The sequence below is a fragment of the Anomaloglossus baeobatrachus genome, chromosome 4, assembly GCF_048569485.1.
Source record: "Anomaloglossus baeobatrachus isolate aAnoBae1 chromosome 4, aAnoBae1.hap1, whole genome shotgun sequence".
NCBI classification, from domain to species: Eukaryota; Metazoa; Chordata; class Amphibia; order Anura; family Aromobatidae; genus Anomaloglossus; species Anomaloglossus baeobatrachus.
The window spans coordinates 675,122,376-675,137,844 of NC_134356.1; the positions used below are offsets into that span (position 1 = coordinate 675,122,376).

Consider the following 15,469-nt stretch of genomic DNA (forward strand, 5'->3'; position numbering starts at 1 on the left):
TTTGCCATCCATTTCAGCCTTTTCCTCAGACCTCCAGACCTCCTTGTTGGGTTCAGCAGAACATTTCTCATTGACTTGTATTGTACTCGCTATTCGAACAAATACACGAATATTACAAAGTACGCATTACGAGTATTACTATAGTCGCTCATCTCCACTCTTATTCCTTGTGGGGGCTCTTGGAGAGATGAGCCTATAGTTTTCTAGAGCCCACCATGGATACTTGGCACAAGATTAGTTTTACTTCAAATTCATGGAACAAACGTTTGGATTAATCGACCCCAAAGGCAGTGAGAAGTGGTAGGAGTTTTCCATTCTCCCGTGTTGTCTCCGGTCAGTATTACCGCTGATTGTCCCGTATGTCGGGCACTGATCTGTCACGGCTGATAAATGATGGATGTTTCCTTTCTACCTGCAGGAACTAAACAGTACATGACCGGCTGTGCCGGAAAAACCTGCGAGTGCGACCGGGAAACCGCCATGTGTCTGACGAGAGAAGAGGATCCACACACGTGCCGCGTGACTATAAGACCTTGTAGAGTGATTAAGGAGGAGGGGATGTCACCTTTCTTAAATATTCTTAATGGAAGAAAATAAATCCACAATAAATATAAATCTTATCGTTCCTTTGTGAAATTTTACACTGAATTTAGTCATTTTCTACTTATAAATCAGTCTAGAAAACCTGAGAAATAATGATATGGAGCCATCATAGATCACCATTAATTCACACCCAATAAATTATTTCTATTGGTGCAGTCACTGTGTACATACATTATATTACTGATCCTGTATTATACTCCAGAGCTGCACTCCCTATTCTGCTGGGGCAGTCACTGTGTACATACATTACATTACTGATCCTGAGTTACATCCTGTATTATAGTCCAGAGCAGCACTCACTATTCTGCTGGTGCAGTCACTGTGTACACACATTACATTACTGATCCTGAGTCACCTCCTGTATTATACTCCAGAGCTGCACTCACTATTCTGCTGGTGCTGTCCCTGTGTACATACATTACATTACTGATCCTGTAATATACTCCAGAGCTGCACTCACTATTCTGCTGGTGCAGTCACTGTGTACATACATTACATTACTGATCCTGTATTATACTCCAGAGCTGCACTCCCTATTCTGCTGGGGCAGTCACTGTGTACATACATTACATTACTGATCCTGAGTTACCTCCTGTATTATGCTCCAGAGCTGCACTCACTATTCTGCTGGTGCAGTCACTGTGTACATACATTACATTACTGATCCTGTATTATACTCCAGAGCTGCACTCCCTATTCTGCTGGTGCAGTCACTGTGTGCATACATTACATTACTGATCCTGAGTTACATCCTGTATTATACTCCAGAGCAGCACTCACTATTCTGCTGGTGCTGTCCCTGTGTACATACATTACATTACTGATCCTGTATTATACTCCAGAGCTGCACTCACTATTCTGCTGGTGCAGTCACTGTGTACATACATTACATTACTGATCCTGAGTTACCTCCTGTATTATACTCCAGAGCTGCACTCACTATTCTGCTGGTGCAGTCACTGTGTACATACATTACATTACTGATCCTGAGTTATCTCCTGTATTATACTCCAGAGCTGCACTCACTATTCTGCTGGTGCAGTTACTGTGTACATACATTACATTACTGATCCTGAGTTATCTCCTGTATTATACTCTAGAGCTGCACTCACTATTCTGCTGGTGCAGTCACTGTGTACATACATTACATTACTGATCCTGAGTTATCTCCTGTATTATACCCCAGAGCTGCACTCACTATTCTGCTGGTGCAGTCACTGTGTACATACATTACATTACTGATCCTGAGTTATCTCCTGTATTATACTCCAGAGCTGCACTCACTATTCTGCTGGTGCAGTCACTGTGTACATACATTACTGATCCTGAGTTACCTCCTGTATTATACTCCAGAGCTGCACTCACTGTTCTGCTGGTGGAGTCACTGTGTACATACATTACATTACTGATCCTGAGTTACCTCCTGTATTATACTCCAGAGCTGCACTCACTATTCTGCTGGTGCAGTCACTGTGTACATACATTACATTACTGATCCTGAGTTACCTCCTGTATTATACTCCAGAGCTGCACTCACTATTCTGCTGGTGCAGGCACTGTTTGGATACATAGAATGATGTCCACATTTCTTAGATAAAATAATATTTTTATTCGGGTTTATCCCGTGTCAGTCTGTGTGTATGAGGATCCCACAAGTGGTTTTGTTCTCCAACTCTTCGTTTTGACATAAAACCTTATTAAATCACAAGATGGAAGCAGAGATCCGATGTATCCAGCTGCTGCGGTTCTGTGTCCTGCGGTAGAAGTGAAAGACAGTGATAATGATAGTTATAATAATATTGAAAATTACTTATATTTTTGTATAATATTTCCCTATAGGCGCAGCCTTTCCTGTGGTTATAACAGTGCGTTTTCTTTTCTCTGGTCGCCCTCTAGTGGTCACTGCTCGCCTAGCAGGAGCGTTTATGAATTGCGTATATTGACCTGACGATAGTGCGTCCCACACTGTGTACATTCAGCACTCGCCATCAGCAGCAGACAGAGCTGTTTTCGACAAAATATAAAATGTAAAAATACATAAAAGTTTAAATTGCCCTTTTTCTATATTTTTAAAAATAAAAATATATTGTCTTGTCCGTAAAAATTCGATCCATCAAAATGTAAAATGCATCGATCTGGACAACCACCTTACGTGTACGGCGCAGAGTATTAGACCAGCAAACAGAGCATTGAAAACTAAGTAAAAAAATAAAATTGTAAAAAATTTGTGAAAAATATGAAAATGTTAAAAAAGAAAATTTAAAAATGTTTTTTTCAAGTAAAAACATCTTTAATGACTAAAAATATCAGTTAATTTAACCCGGACAGTGAATACCTTAAAAAAAAAATTAAATAAATAAATAAATAACACGCCAAAAATATGGACACAAAAAAATACTAAAAAAATCAGTTATAAAAGAAAAACGCCAACTTGTCTCACAGAAAACAAGCGGATCTGATCATGAAGATATAAAAGTCACGGCTCGGAAAAAAAGGAGACGCACTAACGAAAACGTTTTTTGAGAATCGGTGTTTTCAGCGTATAAAAATAATAAAAATCAGCCAATTCTAGTATCTAGCCCCGAAGTCGCAGGGACCAGAGAACGGAAGGATAAAGTCGTCTTATCACGATTGCCGCACGGTGATCGGCGTAAAATGGCATAAAAAAAAACAAATGGAGAATTTTTGAATTGTTGTTAATTTGTTGATTCTGTTTCCAAAATATCAAAATAAAAAAGAATTAAAAAATGTTCTATTCTCCCGAATGGCACCAAGAAAAACTGATCTCACCCTGCAAAACACAAACCCTACCCAGATCTGTCGTCAGTCAAAACACAAACCCCTACCCAGATCTGTCGTCAGTCAAAACACAAACCCCTACCCAGATCTGTAGTCAGTCAAAACACAAACCCCTACCCAGATCTGTCGTCAGTCAAAACACAAACCCCTACCCAGATCTGTCGTCAGTCAAAACACAAACCCCTACCCAGATCTGTCGTCAGTCAAAAAACAAACCCCTACCCAGATCTGTCGTCAGTCAAAACACAAACCCCTACCCAGATCTGTCGTCAGTCAAAACACAAACCCCTACCCAGATCTGTCGTCGGTCAAAACACAAACCCCTACCCAGATCTGTCGTCAGTCAAAACACAAACCCCTACCCAGATCTGTCGTCAGTCAAAACACAAACCCCTACCCAGATCTGTCGTCAGTCAAAACACAAACCCCTACCCAGATCTGTCGTCAGTCAAAATACAAATCCCTACCAAGATATGTCGTCAGTCAAAACACAAACCCCTACCCAGGTCTGTCGTCAGTCAAAACACAAACCTTACCCAGATCTGTCGTCAGTCAAAACACAAACCCCTACCCAGATCTGTCGGCATTCAAAACACAAACCCCTGCCCAGGTCTGTCGTCAGTCAAAACACAAACCCCTACCCAGATCTGTCGTCAGTCAAAATACAAACCCCTACCCAGATCTGTCGTCAGTCAAAACAGAAACCCCTACCCAGATCTGTCATCAGTCCAAAAACACAAACCCCTACCCAGATCTATCGTCAGTCAAAACACAAACCCCCTACCTAGATCTGTCGTCAGTCAAAACACAAACCCCTGCCCAGGTCTGTCGTCAGTCAAAACACAAACCCTACCCAGATCAGTCGTCAGTCAAAACACAAACTCTACCCAGATCTGTCGTCAGTCAAAACACAAACCCCTACCCAGATCTGTCGTCAGTCAAAACACAAATCCCTACCAAGATATGTCGTCAGTCAAAACACAAACCCCTACCCAGGTCTGTCGTCAGTCAAAACCCAAATCCTTACCCAGATCTGTCGTCAGTCAAAACACAAACCCCTACCCAGATCTGTCGTCAGTCAAAATACAAATCCCTACCAAGATATGTCGTCAGTCAAAACACAAACCCCTACCCAGGTCTGTCGTCAGTCAAAACACAAACCTTACCCAGATCTGTCGTCAGTCAAAACACAAACCCCTACCCAGATCTGTCGGCATTCAAAACACAAACCCCTGCCCAGGTCTGTCGTCAGTCAAAACACAAACCCCTACCCAGATCTGTCGTCAGTCAAAATACAAACCCCTACCCAGATCTGTCGTCAGTCAAAACAGAAACCCCTACCCAGATCTGTCATCAGTCCAAAAACACAAACCCCTACCCAGATCTATCGTCAGTCAAAACACAAACCCCCTACCTAGATCTGTCGTCAGTCAAAACACAAACCCCTGCCCAGGTCTGTCGTCAGTCAAAACACAAACCCTACCCAGATCAGTCGTCAGTCAAAACACAAACTCTACCCAGATCTGTCGTCAGTCAAAACACAAACCCCTACCCAGATCTGTCATCAGTCAAAACACAAACCCCTACCCAGATCTGTCGTCAGTCAAAACACAAATCCCTACCAAGATATGTCGTCAGTCAAAACACAAACCCCTACCCAGGTCTGTCGTCAGTCAAAACCCAAATCCTTACCCAGATCTGTCGTCAGTCAAAACACAAACCCCTACCCAGATCTGTCGTCAGTCAAAACACAAACTCCTACCCAGATCTGTCGTTAGTCAATGCAAAAATGGTGGCTTTCTGTGTTACTAGAAGTTCAAGGATTGCAAAAAAGTGACATGAGGTCTCTTAGGGGGTTTTCTGCTATCCTGGCTTTTTTGGGGCTCTGCATGTAGCACCGCAGACTATTACTGCCAAAATTGTGCTCCAAAAGCCAAATAGTGATTCTTCCCTTTCCAGCTCCATAGGCAAAAACACTGGTTCCAAATAGGTATTGAGTATTGGTTCACTCAGGAGTCGCGGAACCGAGGTTAAAGTGGCCTAGGCCCGAATATACTCCTCCAGGCCAGAATATACCCCAGGTTTAAAGTGGCCTAGGCTAGATTATACTCCACTAGGCCAGAATATTGTTGGTATATGCAACAGATGAAGACTTCTTTGTATGTGTGAAGGAGGACTTTATGCTGATCTAACAGTAGATGGCGATGTTGTGTAAAGTTTCCTTACTCATTGTATTGTAAAAAGTCTTTTGTTTCCTGGTTTTGGTTTCTCTTCCTTATGCAATGCTGGATGACTGTGCATATCATTACCTCATATTCCAAGAAGTAAAGAACTTGTTATCCCATGTAATCTGCTCTGTGAACTTTCTTCTATACCTGGGAAGCTAGAAGCTGTGCAACAAATATATCCCAGGGTTAAAGTGGCCTAGGCCAGATTATACTCCTCCAAACCAGAATATACCCCAAGGTTAAAATGGCCTCAGCCCGATTATACTCCACCAGGCCAGAATATACCCTGGGTTTAAAGTGGCCTAGGCCAGATTATACTCCTACAGATCAGAATATACCCCAAGGTTAAAATGGCCTCAGCCCGATTATACTCCACCAGGCCAGAATATACCCCTAGGTTAAAGTGGTCTAGGCCAGATTATACTCCAGGCCAGAATATACCCCAGGTTTAACCCTTTCACGACCAGCCGATTTTGCGATTTCTGGTTTTTTTGCCATTCTTCTTCCGAGAGCCATAACTTTTTTTTATTTTTCCATCAATATAGCCATATGAAGGCTTGTTTTTTTGGGAACGAATTGTACTTTTAAATTAAACTATTACTTTTACCATATAGTGTACTTGAAAATGGCAAAACAATTCCAAGTGCAGAAAAATTGCAAAAAATGCGATTGCACAATTGTTTTTGAGATATTGTATTCACTGTGTTAACTATATGGTTAAACAGATGCGTCAGTGTGATGCCTGAGGTTGGTGTGAGTTCATAGACACCAAACTTGTATAGGATTACTTTTATCAAAGGGGTTAAAAAAAAATCTCATTTTTGTCCAAAAAAAGTGGTGCACATTTTGCGCCATTTTCCGCCACCCATAGCGTTCTCATTTTTTGGGATCTGGGGCTCAGTAATTGCTTATTATTTGTATCTCGGGCTGACGTTTTAATGATATCATTTTTGTGCAGATGCTACGTTTTGATCGCCTGTTATTGCATATTGTGCAAAATTTGCCGATAACAAAAACCGTAATTTTGGCGTTTGGAATTTTTTTGCCTCTATGCCGTTTACTGATCAGATTAACTGATTTTATAGTTTGATAGATCGGGCATTTCTGAACGCGGCGATACCAAATATGTGTATTTTTTTAACTCTTAAATTTTAAGTGTGGTGAAATAGGGGTGTTTTGAACTTTTAGGGGGTTTTTTAATTTTTCAAAACTTTTTTTTTACTTTTTTTTATTATTTAACTAGTCCCCCCTAGGGGACTATAAGGATCAGCAGTCTGATCACTCTTCCATATCTGCTGATTACGGCTACACAGCTGTGAACAACAGATATGCTCATCTCCTGTCTCACACAGGTCTCGGCCGACTGAAACAGGAAGTGAGTCATGTGAGCTACAGGAGTCATCACATGACCCTGCGCTACCATGACAACCATCGTATCCACGTGATCATGTAACGTGACTTCTGGTGCGTAAACTTTAACCACGACCACGATTATAATGGCACTGTCACATTTTGACAGCACCATTAAAGGGGTTAACAGGAACAAGCACATCGCGGATCTGCTCGTCATAGTAATGATAGTAGTCATCACATGATCTCGTTGCTACCATGGCATTGATCGGTTGCCCGTGATGCTGTCACGGGGCCTCCGATGGCAGCGGGGAGCTGTGCGTTCACAGCCGTGGCTATTAAAATGTGACAGCGCGATCTAAGGGGTTAACAAGCACAGGTGGATCGCGGATCCCCTGTGCCTGCTAGGCACACATGTCAGCTGTACAAATCAGCTTAACATAACCATAAATTCAACATATATGGGAGTAATTAAACCATAGTGGTATCATTACCTGGTAAATATGAGGCTATAACGCAACAGTCCCTAGGGCACTGGTTCCCCTACGCCTGACGCGCGTTTCGAGGTGGCTTCATCAACGAGGCGTGTTTGATGTATATATTCCGTGTCTATATTCTTAATTTTCTTTTAAATATAGAATTTTCCTATCAATAAAAATTAAATTGATTTTATTTTGGTGTTTGACCTCATTTCTGTGGTGCTTTAACACAGACCGTAGTTGTAGTTCTATTCTGAGGATCTGATTTTCACATCTACTTTGTACTGGGATTTGGTTGTTATATGTGCCCACATAGCCTAAAAGTTGTCAGGCCTCCTGCGGAGGAAAGTTGTCAGCTCTCCTGCAGAAATGCGAGTTTTGTCTAGAGGAGAACGCAGTGGCCCGTGCCCAAGGTCAAGGTTCGGTCCACTGCAGATTTTAGCTCTATTCTCCCCACAGAGAACATTCTCGTCTACACAGCATAAATTGACATCCGGCAGCTCGGGAAGCCACGCTGGATGTCAGTTTATGCTATGGGAAAAAGTGGGCAGGAGATTTCTAAAAATCCAAAAAGTGTCCAAAACGCTGCAAACCCTGATCATAGGTACATAACCTAAAAAGCTAGGATGAATGGATGGATGGATAGATAGATGTCAAACACATATATAATGTCCCACTCCCCTACATATTATACACTTGCACCCTTTAGTGGCACTAAAGGGTGTTTAGCCATGTATTTATCCAAAAAATAAATAATTAAACAAAAATAAAATGGGGTCCCCCCCCAAATTGGACCACAAGCCAAGGTGAAGCAGACAGCTGGGGTCTGATATTCTCAGCGTGGGAAGGGCCATGTTTATTTGGCTCTCCCAGCCTAAAAGTAGCAGGCCACAGCTGCCACAGAATGGATGCATCCATTAAATGCGCCAATCTTGGCACTTCATCTTGGCTCATCCCATTGCCCTGGTGCGGTGGGGTATCCTTGTACTCAGGAGACATTGTTTAACAAATTGTGGGGTCCATTTTCTCCTGTTACCCTTGTAAAAAGTAAAAATTTGGGGTCTAAAACAATATTTTTGTAGAGAAAACTTAAGTTTTCATTTTCGCGTCCCAATGTTATAAACGCTTGTGAAACATAAAAAGGTCCAAAAAGGTCAGTACACCCCTAGATGGATTTCATGAGGAGTGTAGTGTCCAAATGGGGTGATTTGTGTGGGGTTGTATGCTGTTTTGATACCTCCAAGCCTCTGCATATATGACATGGCATCTGCATTTTTCATGGCAATATTTTAATTTTTCATTTTTATATCACAACTAGCTGTAGCACCCATTGCCTGGGATAGTAACTAAATGTCTCTCTATCTCTCTATCTCTCTCTCTTTCTCTGTCTCTCTCTGCTTGTCTCTCTCTATCTCTCTGTCTCTTTCTCTGTCTCTCTCTGTTTGTCTCTCTCTTTCTCTGTCTCTCTATCTCTATGTCTGTTTGTCTGTTTAGCCATCTATCTCTAGCTGTGCTTCTTTGTCTCTCTCTATCTTTCTCTCTGTCTGTCTATCCATCTCTCTGTCTCTCTCTATGTCTGTCGCTCTCCCACTCTCTTTCTTTGTCTCTCTGTCTGTCTCTCTCTGTGCCTCTCTCTGTGCCTCTCTCTGTCTCTGTCTGTCTCTCTGTTTCTCTCTCTGTCTGTCTCTGTCTCTCTCTGTTTGTCTCTGTCTGCCCCTGTCTGTCTCTCTCTGTCTGTCTCTTGTTCTGTCTGTCTCTCGTTCTGTCTGTCCCTCTGTCTGTCTCTCTGCCTTTCTCAGTCTCTCTCTGTCGCTCTAAAAACACAAAAACCTGAGCTGAAACAATGTTCAGTAAACATGCAACATTAAGCATGTGAATTGCAGCCTTAAGACTAGAAAAAACCAAGGAGAAAAATTGTATGAAAAATACCCTGAATATAAATAAATAAATTGCAAGTGCTTAATAACAGGGTACTTAGTGTATACATTTTTGCAAAAAGGTAAAAAGCTGTCTCACCTCGTCACGGTGTACCCATCTGAGACAGTCCCTAACCTACTGAAGTTAAAAACATTATCAATACCTGACTTGTGTCATGTCAGAACTCCAATATGGATGGTGGCAAGTGGTTAGCTGTGTCCCAGATAAAATACACAGCAAAGTGAGACGCAATCAGCTGTTCAGTCTCAGTACTAGGAGGGCTGCACCCCCAACTTGCAACCAAGCAAGAAAACATACAAAAAACACAAAAACCTGAGCTGAAACAATGTTCAGTAAACATGCAACATTAAGCATGTGAATTGCAGCCTTAAGACTAGAAAAAACCAAGGAGAAACACCGTGACGAGGTGAGACAGCTTTTTACCTTTTTGCAAAAATGTATACACTAAGTACCCTGTTATTAAGCACTTGCAATTTATTTATTTATATTCAGGGTATTTTTCATACAATTTTTCTCCTTGGTTTTTTCTCTCTGTCTCTCTCTGTCTGCCTCTCTCTGTCTCTCTCTGTCTGTCTCTCATTCTGTCTGTCTTTCTGTTTCTCATTCTGTCTCTGTCTGTCTCTCTGTCTGTCTCTCTCAGTCTCTCTCTCTGCCTCTCTGTGTGTCTCTCTGTCTTTCTCTCTGTCTCTCATTCTGTCCGTCTCTATCTCGATCTGTCTGTCTGTTTCTCTGTCTGTCTCTCCCAGTCTCTCTCTGTCTGTCTCTCTCTATCCGTCTCTCCACCGAAATCATATTAACAGACACATAAGCTGTTTTATACTAAGAAGCTCCTATTCATGAACTGTAGCAAAATAGATGCAGAGTTGTGAGTATGTGTCTCATTATACATGTGTGTGTGTCTCATTATATATGTCTGTGTGTCTCTTTATATGTCTGTGTGTGTCTCTTTCTGTGTGTGTCTCTTTCTGTGTGTGTCTCTTTCTGTGTGTGTCTCTCTTTCTGTGTGTGTGTGTCTCTTTATGTGTCTGTGTATCTCTTTATGTGTGTGGGTCTCTTTCTGTGTGTGGGTCTCTTTCTTTGTGTGTCTCACTTTCTGGGTGTGCTTCTCTTTATGTGTCTGTGTGTCTATTTCTCTGTGTGTGTGTGTGTGTCTTTGTGTGCCTGTGTGTCTCTTTCTGGGTGTGGGTCTCTCTGTGTGTCTCTTTCTCTGCCCATAATTGGAGTCTATAATAACAAATACGTTCCCAGCTCCACATACACTCATATATACAGTCATATGAAAAAGTTTGGGCACCCCTATTAATGTTAACCTTTTTTCTTTATAACAATTTGGGTTTTTGCTATTTCAGTTTCATATATCTAATAACTGATGGACTGAGTAATATTTCTGGATTGAAATGAGGTTTATTGTACTAACAGAAAATGTGCAATCCGCATTTAATCAAAATTTGACCGGTGCAAAAGTATGGGCACCTCAACATAAAAGTGATATTAATATTTTGTAGATCCTCCTTTTTCAAAAATCACAGCCTGTAGTCGCTTCCTGTAGCTTTTAATGAGTTCCTGGATCCTGGATGAAGGTATATTTGACCATTTCTGTTTACAAAACAATTCCAGTTCAGTTAGGTTTGATAGTCGCCGAGCATGGACAGCCGCTTCACATCATCCCACAGATTTTCAATGATATTCAGGTCTGGGGACTGGGATGGCCATTCCAGAACATTGTAATTGTTCCTCTGCATGAATGCCTGAGTAGATTTGGAGTGGTGTTTTGGATCATTGTCTTGCTGAAATATCCATCCCCTGCGTAACTTCAACTTCGTCACTGATTCTTGCACATTATTGTCAAGAATCTGCTGATACTGAGTTGAATCCATGCGACCTTCAACTTTAACAAGATTCCCGGTGCCGGCATTGGCCACACAGCCCCAAAGCATGATGGAACCTCCACCAAATGTTACTGTGGGTAGCAAGTGCTTTTCTTGGAATGCCGTGTTTTTTTGCCTCCATGCATAACGCCTTTTTGTATGACCAAACAACTCAATCTTTGTTTCATCAGTCCACAGGACCTTCTTCCAAAATGTAACTGGCTTGTCCAAATGTGCTTTTGCATACCTCAGGCGACTCTGTTTGTGGCGTGCTTGCAGAAACGGCTTCTTTCGCATCACTCTCCCATACAGCTTCTCCTTGTACAACGTGCGCTGCATTGTTGACCGATGCACATTGACACCATCTGCAGCAAGATGATGCTGCAGGTCTTTGGAGGTGGTCTGTGGATTGTCCTTGACTGTTCTCGCCATTCTTCTTCTCTGCCTTTCTGATATTTTGCTTGGCCTGCCACTTCTGGGCTTAACAAGAACTGTACCTGTGTTCTTCCATTTCCTTACTATGTTCCTCACAGTGGAAACTGACAGTTTAAATCTCTGAGACAACTTTTTGTATTTTCCCCTGAACAACTATGTTGAATAATCTTTGTTTTCAGATCATTTGAGAGTTGTTTTGAGGGGCCCATGAGGCCACTCTTCATAGGAGATTCAAATAGGAGAACAACTTGCAAGTGGCCACCTTAAATACCTTTTCTCATGATTGGATACACCTGCCTATGAAGTTCAAAGCTCAATGAGGTTACAAAACCAATTTAGTGCTTCAGTAAGTCAGTAAAAAGTAGTTAGGAGTGTTCAAATCAAGAAATTGATAAGGGTGCCCATACTTTTGCACCGGTCAAATTTTGTTTAAATGCGGATTGCACATTTTCTGTTAGTACAATAAACCTTATTTCAATCCAGAAATATTACTCAGTCCATCAGTTATTAGATATATGAAACTGAAATAGCTGTTGCAAAAACCCAAATTGTTATAAAAGAAAAAGGTTAACGTTAATAGGGGTGCTCAAACTTTTTCATATGACTGTACATAGCTTTATATATTGGATGTTATATTTGTCGCGGGCGGGGAGGGAGCCGTCGCTGCTGCGCTCTCGCTGGCGCTTGGGTCCGGCGCTGCTGCTGCTGCTGCTCGGTGGCTCTAGCGGTGGGCCGGACCCGGGAACTCGAGCGGCGCTCCTCGCCCGTGAGTGAAAGGGGTGATTTGGTTTGGGGATTTGGTCCGTGACGCCACCCACGGTTTGTGGTAAAGTTGGGGCACCACCGCTGCTGGTGACAGGGATCCCGGGAGCGATGGCAGGGAGCAGCTGGGATGTTGTTTCCCCCTCCGTGGGTAGGGGTTGGTTGTCCCGGGGCCCGGTAAGGTGTGACGGGGAGGTACGGTTGGTGAGGTGCAGGGTCGCGGGGGCAGCGTGGTGCCGGATGGCACGGTGGTACTCACTCAGCCAAGAACAGATGCAAAGTCTCCGGTAAAACAAACGGCTGGATGGACGGGTCCCGCAGCCGGCTGCTGTGGTTTCTCCCGGACGGTTGGTGGTGGCTGCCTTTCCCTGCACCTTTTGTGTAACTTCGGTCCCGATGGCTTCCCACCGGTAACCCGCTCCCCAGCGTGGATATATGCCAGAGGAGCCCTTTTGCCCGCAGTTTCTGGCCCTGGGAATTCTAGCTGTGGCGGTAGCTGTATTTCCCTGTTGCTGTTTGGACGGTTGCCTTCAGTCGGGTTTTGGCTGTTAGGAAACCCCTGGGGTTCTGGTCACTAACGGATTTGACCTGTTTAACGGCGACTCCAAGCCTGGTCGGGGTCCGCAGGCCCTGCCGGTTTGTGCTGGGTTTTCTTTGCTCCCCGGTTCGGTACCGGCGGGCCACCGTCCGTCCCCAGTCCTACGGTTCCGCGTCGATCTGCCTCTCCTGCAGACGGCCACCACCGTCTGCCAACCTTTCTCTTGGTGCCCGGGCCACGTACCCGGACACAGTCAGTTTGCTCCTCTACTACTACTTCATGCCTTACTCCTTCACCTCCCTAACTGCTCTCCCTTCATTTCCCGCCTCCAGGACTGTGAACTCCTCGGTGGGTGGGGCCAACCGCCTGGCTCCACCCCCCCTGGTGTGGACATCAGCCCCTGGAGGGAGGCAACAAGGATTTGGTGTCTGGCTGATGTGCCTATCTCGGGGTGTGGAGTGTGTTGTTGCAGTACCTGTGACGACCTGGCTAGTCCAGGGCGCCACATAATCTTTTGAGAAGCACCTATAGATCCAGAAAAGGTCACTACACCCCAAAATAAATTCCTTGAGGGGCATAGATATCAAAATGCCGTCCCTTGTTGGGGGTGTGAGTTGATTTGCCACTTTCGGGGCTTTGCAAATGCATCATAGTGTCCTGGATCAATTGCAGCCAAAATTGAGCTCCAAAAGTCAAACAGCCCTCCTTCCGTTCAGTAATGTATGCGCAAACAGTAGTTTCTATCCACAAATGGGTTTTTCTCGCTTTCAGTAGAATATGCTTAATACATTTTTCGGTGTATCCTCTCTCATTACAGCTTGTGAAAATGAAAATGGCAAATTTTATAACATTTTACCCAAATTACTGATATTTTGATTAAAAACAATGCAGATATTATTAACCTTAATTCACTACTAATGTGACGCCCTGGACTAGCCATGTAGTCACAGATAGACCCCCGCACAACACCTGTCCCCCAAAAAGGTGTCATCAGCCAATCATTAAAACCTAGTCACCTCCCTCAGAACTTGGTGAACACACCAGGGGGCGGAGCCAGGCGGTTGGCCATGCCCACCGAGGAGTTCAGCGGGCCTGAGGCAGGAAATAGAGGAGTCAAGAAAAGTCAGTTTTGTTGAGTGGAGTGAAGGAGTCTGACAGGCACCGGGGTTGGAGCCCGGGCACCTTTGGTTAGGAGGTGAACAGTGGCCTTAGCCTGCAGGAGCCGGGAAGACGGCTTGGTGGAACTGTGGTGGACCGGGACAGGATAGTGGCCCGCCGGTACCGATCCGGGGAACCGACTCGGAAACCGGAGCACACAGGGGGGTACTCAGACCCTGAAACAAGGTCCAGAATCCACTTGACTGAGTTAATTAACTGATTGCGGTCTGGACTATAGGTCCTTTCCCAGCCAAGTCCCGACTGAAGACAACAGCCCACCGAGGGAGATAAAAAGCCACCGCACAGGCAGAGAGATCCCACGGGCCAGCGTCTGCGGGCAAAAGGGCTCTCCCCACATCCACAAAGCCGGGGAGTGGACTCCCGTCGCTGAAGCGCAGGCAGCCCAAATACACAGCACAGTGCAGGAGAAAGGCCAAGACCACCGAACCGGGTGGGGGACCAGACGCAGCCAGCTGCGGGCACCGACCACCATCAACTTGGTTTACCAGAGACTTGTGTGTGTTAATAACAGTGAGTACAACAGTGCCACCCGGCCGCGCACCGCCATGCACCGCCCAGCTACCCCCAACGGGCCCCGGGGCCACCATCCCTGCCCACGAAGGGGTTAACATCTTGCTGCACTACCATCTCCAACCGGGTGCCCCGTAACTGCAGCAGTGGTGTCTACACCTTCACCACATCCCGTGGGTGGCGTCACGAACTCAAGCGCGGCTCCGGCCATGCGCCTACCTAACCCCCCACCAAAAGCGCCAGCATCCCCTTTCAGAGCAAAGTGACCCCGGGTCTGGATGCGCTCGAGCCACCCACCAACGAGCCCAGATCCGAGCGGCTCGGTTGCAGCCGAGCGCGGGCGGTAAACTAACATAAAGTATAAATTAATCTACTTGCCTCACCTTCTAGTATAGTCTCCGTTGGCAGGTCCCGCAGAGGACGCCGAATAAGCCGTTAATCATCTGAATGGCACACAGGACAACTTGAATGGCACTAGCCACCATGATGGTGGAGAAGAAGATGACGTTGAACTCAACCACACCGACCGGTAATGTGCATCGGGACCAGGACTCTCGGTGGAAGAGGTAGCTGGTGTCTAGGCTGCGAGGAGACAACAGAGATTTATGAAAAGTGAGCAAAAGAAAATATTTATAGCCCATGGCAACCAATCAATGAGCAGCTTTCATTTTACCAGAGCAACCAATGAGAAAGAAGCTTTTTTTTTTTTTTTTACCAAAGCAATCAATCAGAGACAAGCTTTCGTTTTACCAGAGCAACCAATCAGAGAGCAGCTTTCGT

The 15,469-nt window shown here is 44.4% G+C and overlaps 2 protein-coding genes across 6 annotated transcripts in view; one reads left to right on the plus strand and one right to left on the minus strand.

Annotated features, from left to right (window-relative positions):
- Positions 1–741, plus strand: part of LOC142302103 (acidic phospholipase A2-like) — a 36,683-nt gene extending 35,942 nt beyond the window's left edge. For 2 of the 4 annotated variants that reach the window (XM_075343185.1, XM_075343184.1), the window contains exon 5: positions 419–740. In XM_075343185.1, coding sequence (XP_075199300.1) covers positions 419–597 — 179 coding nt within the window. In that variant the 3' untranslated portion in view covers positions 598–740. Of the gene's footprint in view, positions 1–418 lie in introns of all 4 variants that reach the window. The other 2 variants (XM_075343183.1, XM_075343186.1) reach the window with 2 other exon arrangements.
- A 1,476-nt stretch (positions 742–2,217) lies between these two features.
- Positions 2,218–15,469, minus strand: part of LOC142302105 (transmembrane 4 L6 family member 5-like) — a 29,310-nt gene continuing 16,058 nt past the window's right edge. The window contains exons 4-5 of one of the 2 annotated variants that reach the window (XM_075343191.1): positions 15,073–15,271; positions 2,218–2,357 (exon numbers count right to left, since the gene is read on the minus strand). In XM_075343191.1, the coding sequence (XP_075199306.1) occupies positions 15,076–15,271 (196 nt within the window). In that variant the 3' untranslated portion in view covers positions 2,218–2,357; positions 15,073–15,075. Of the gene's footprint in view, positions 2,358–15,067; positions 15,272–15,469 lie in introns of both variants that reach the window. The other variant, XM_075343192.1, reaches the window with a different exon arrangement.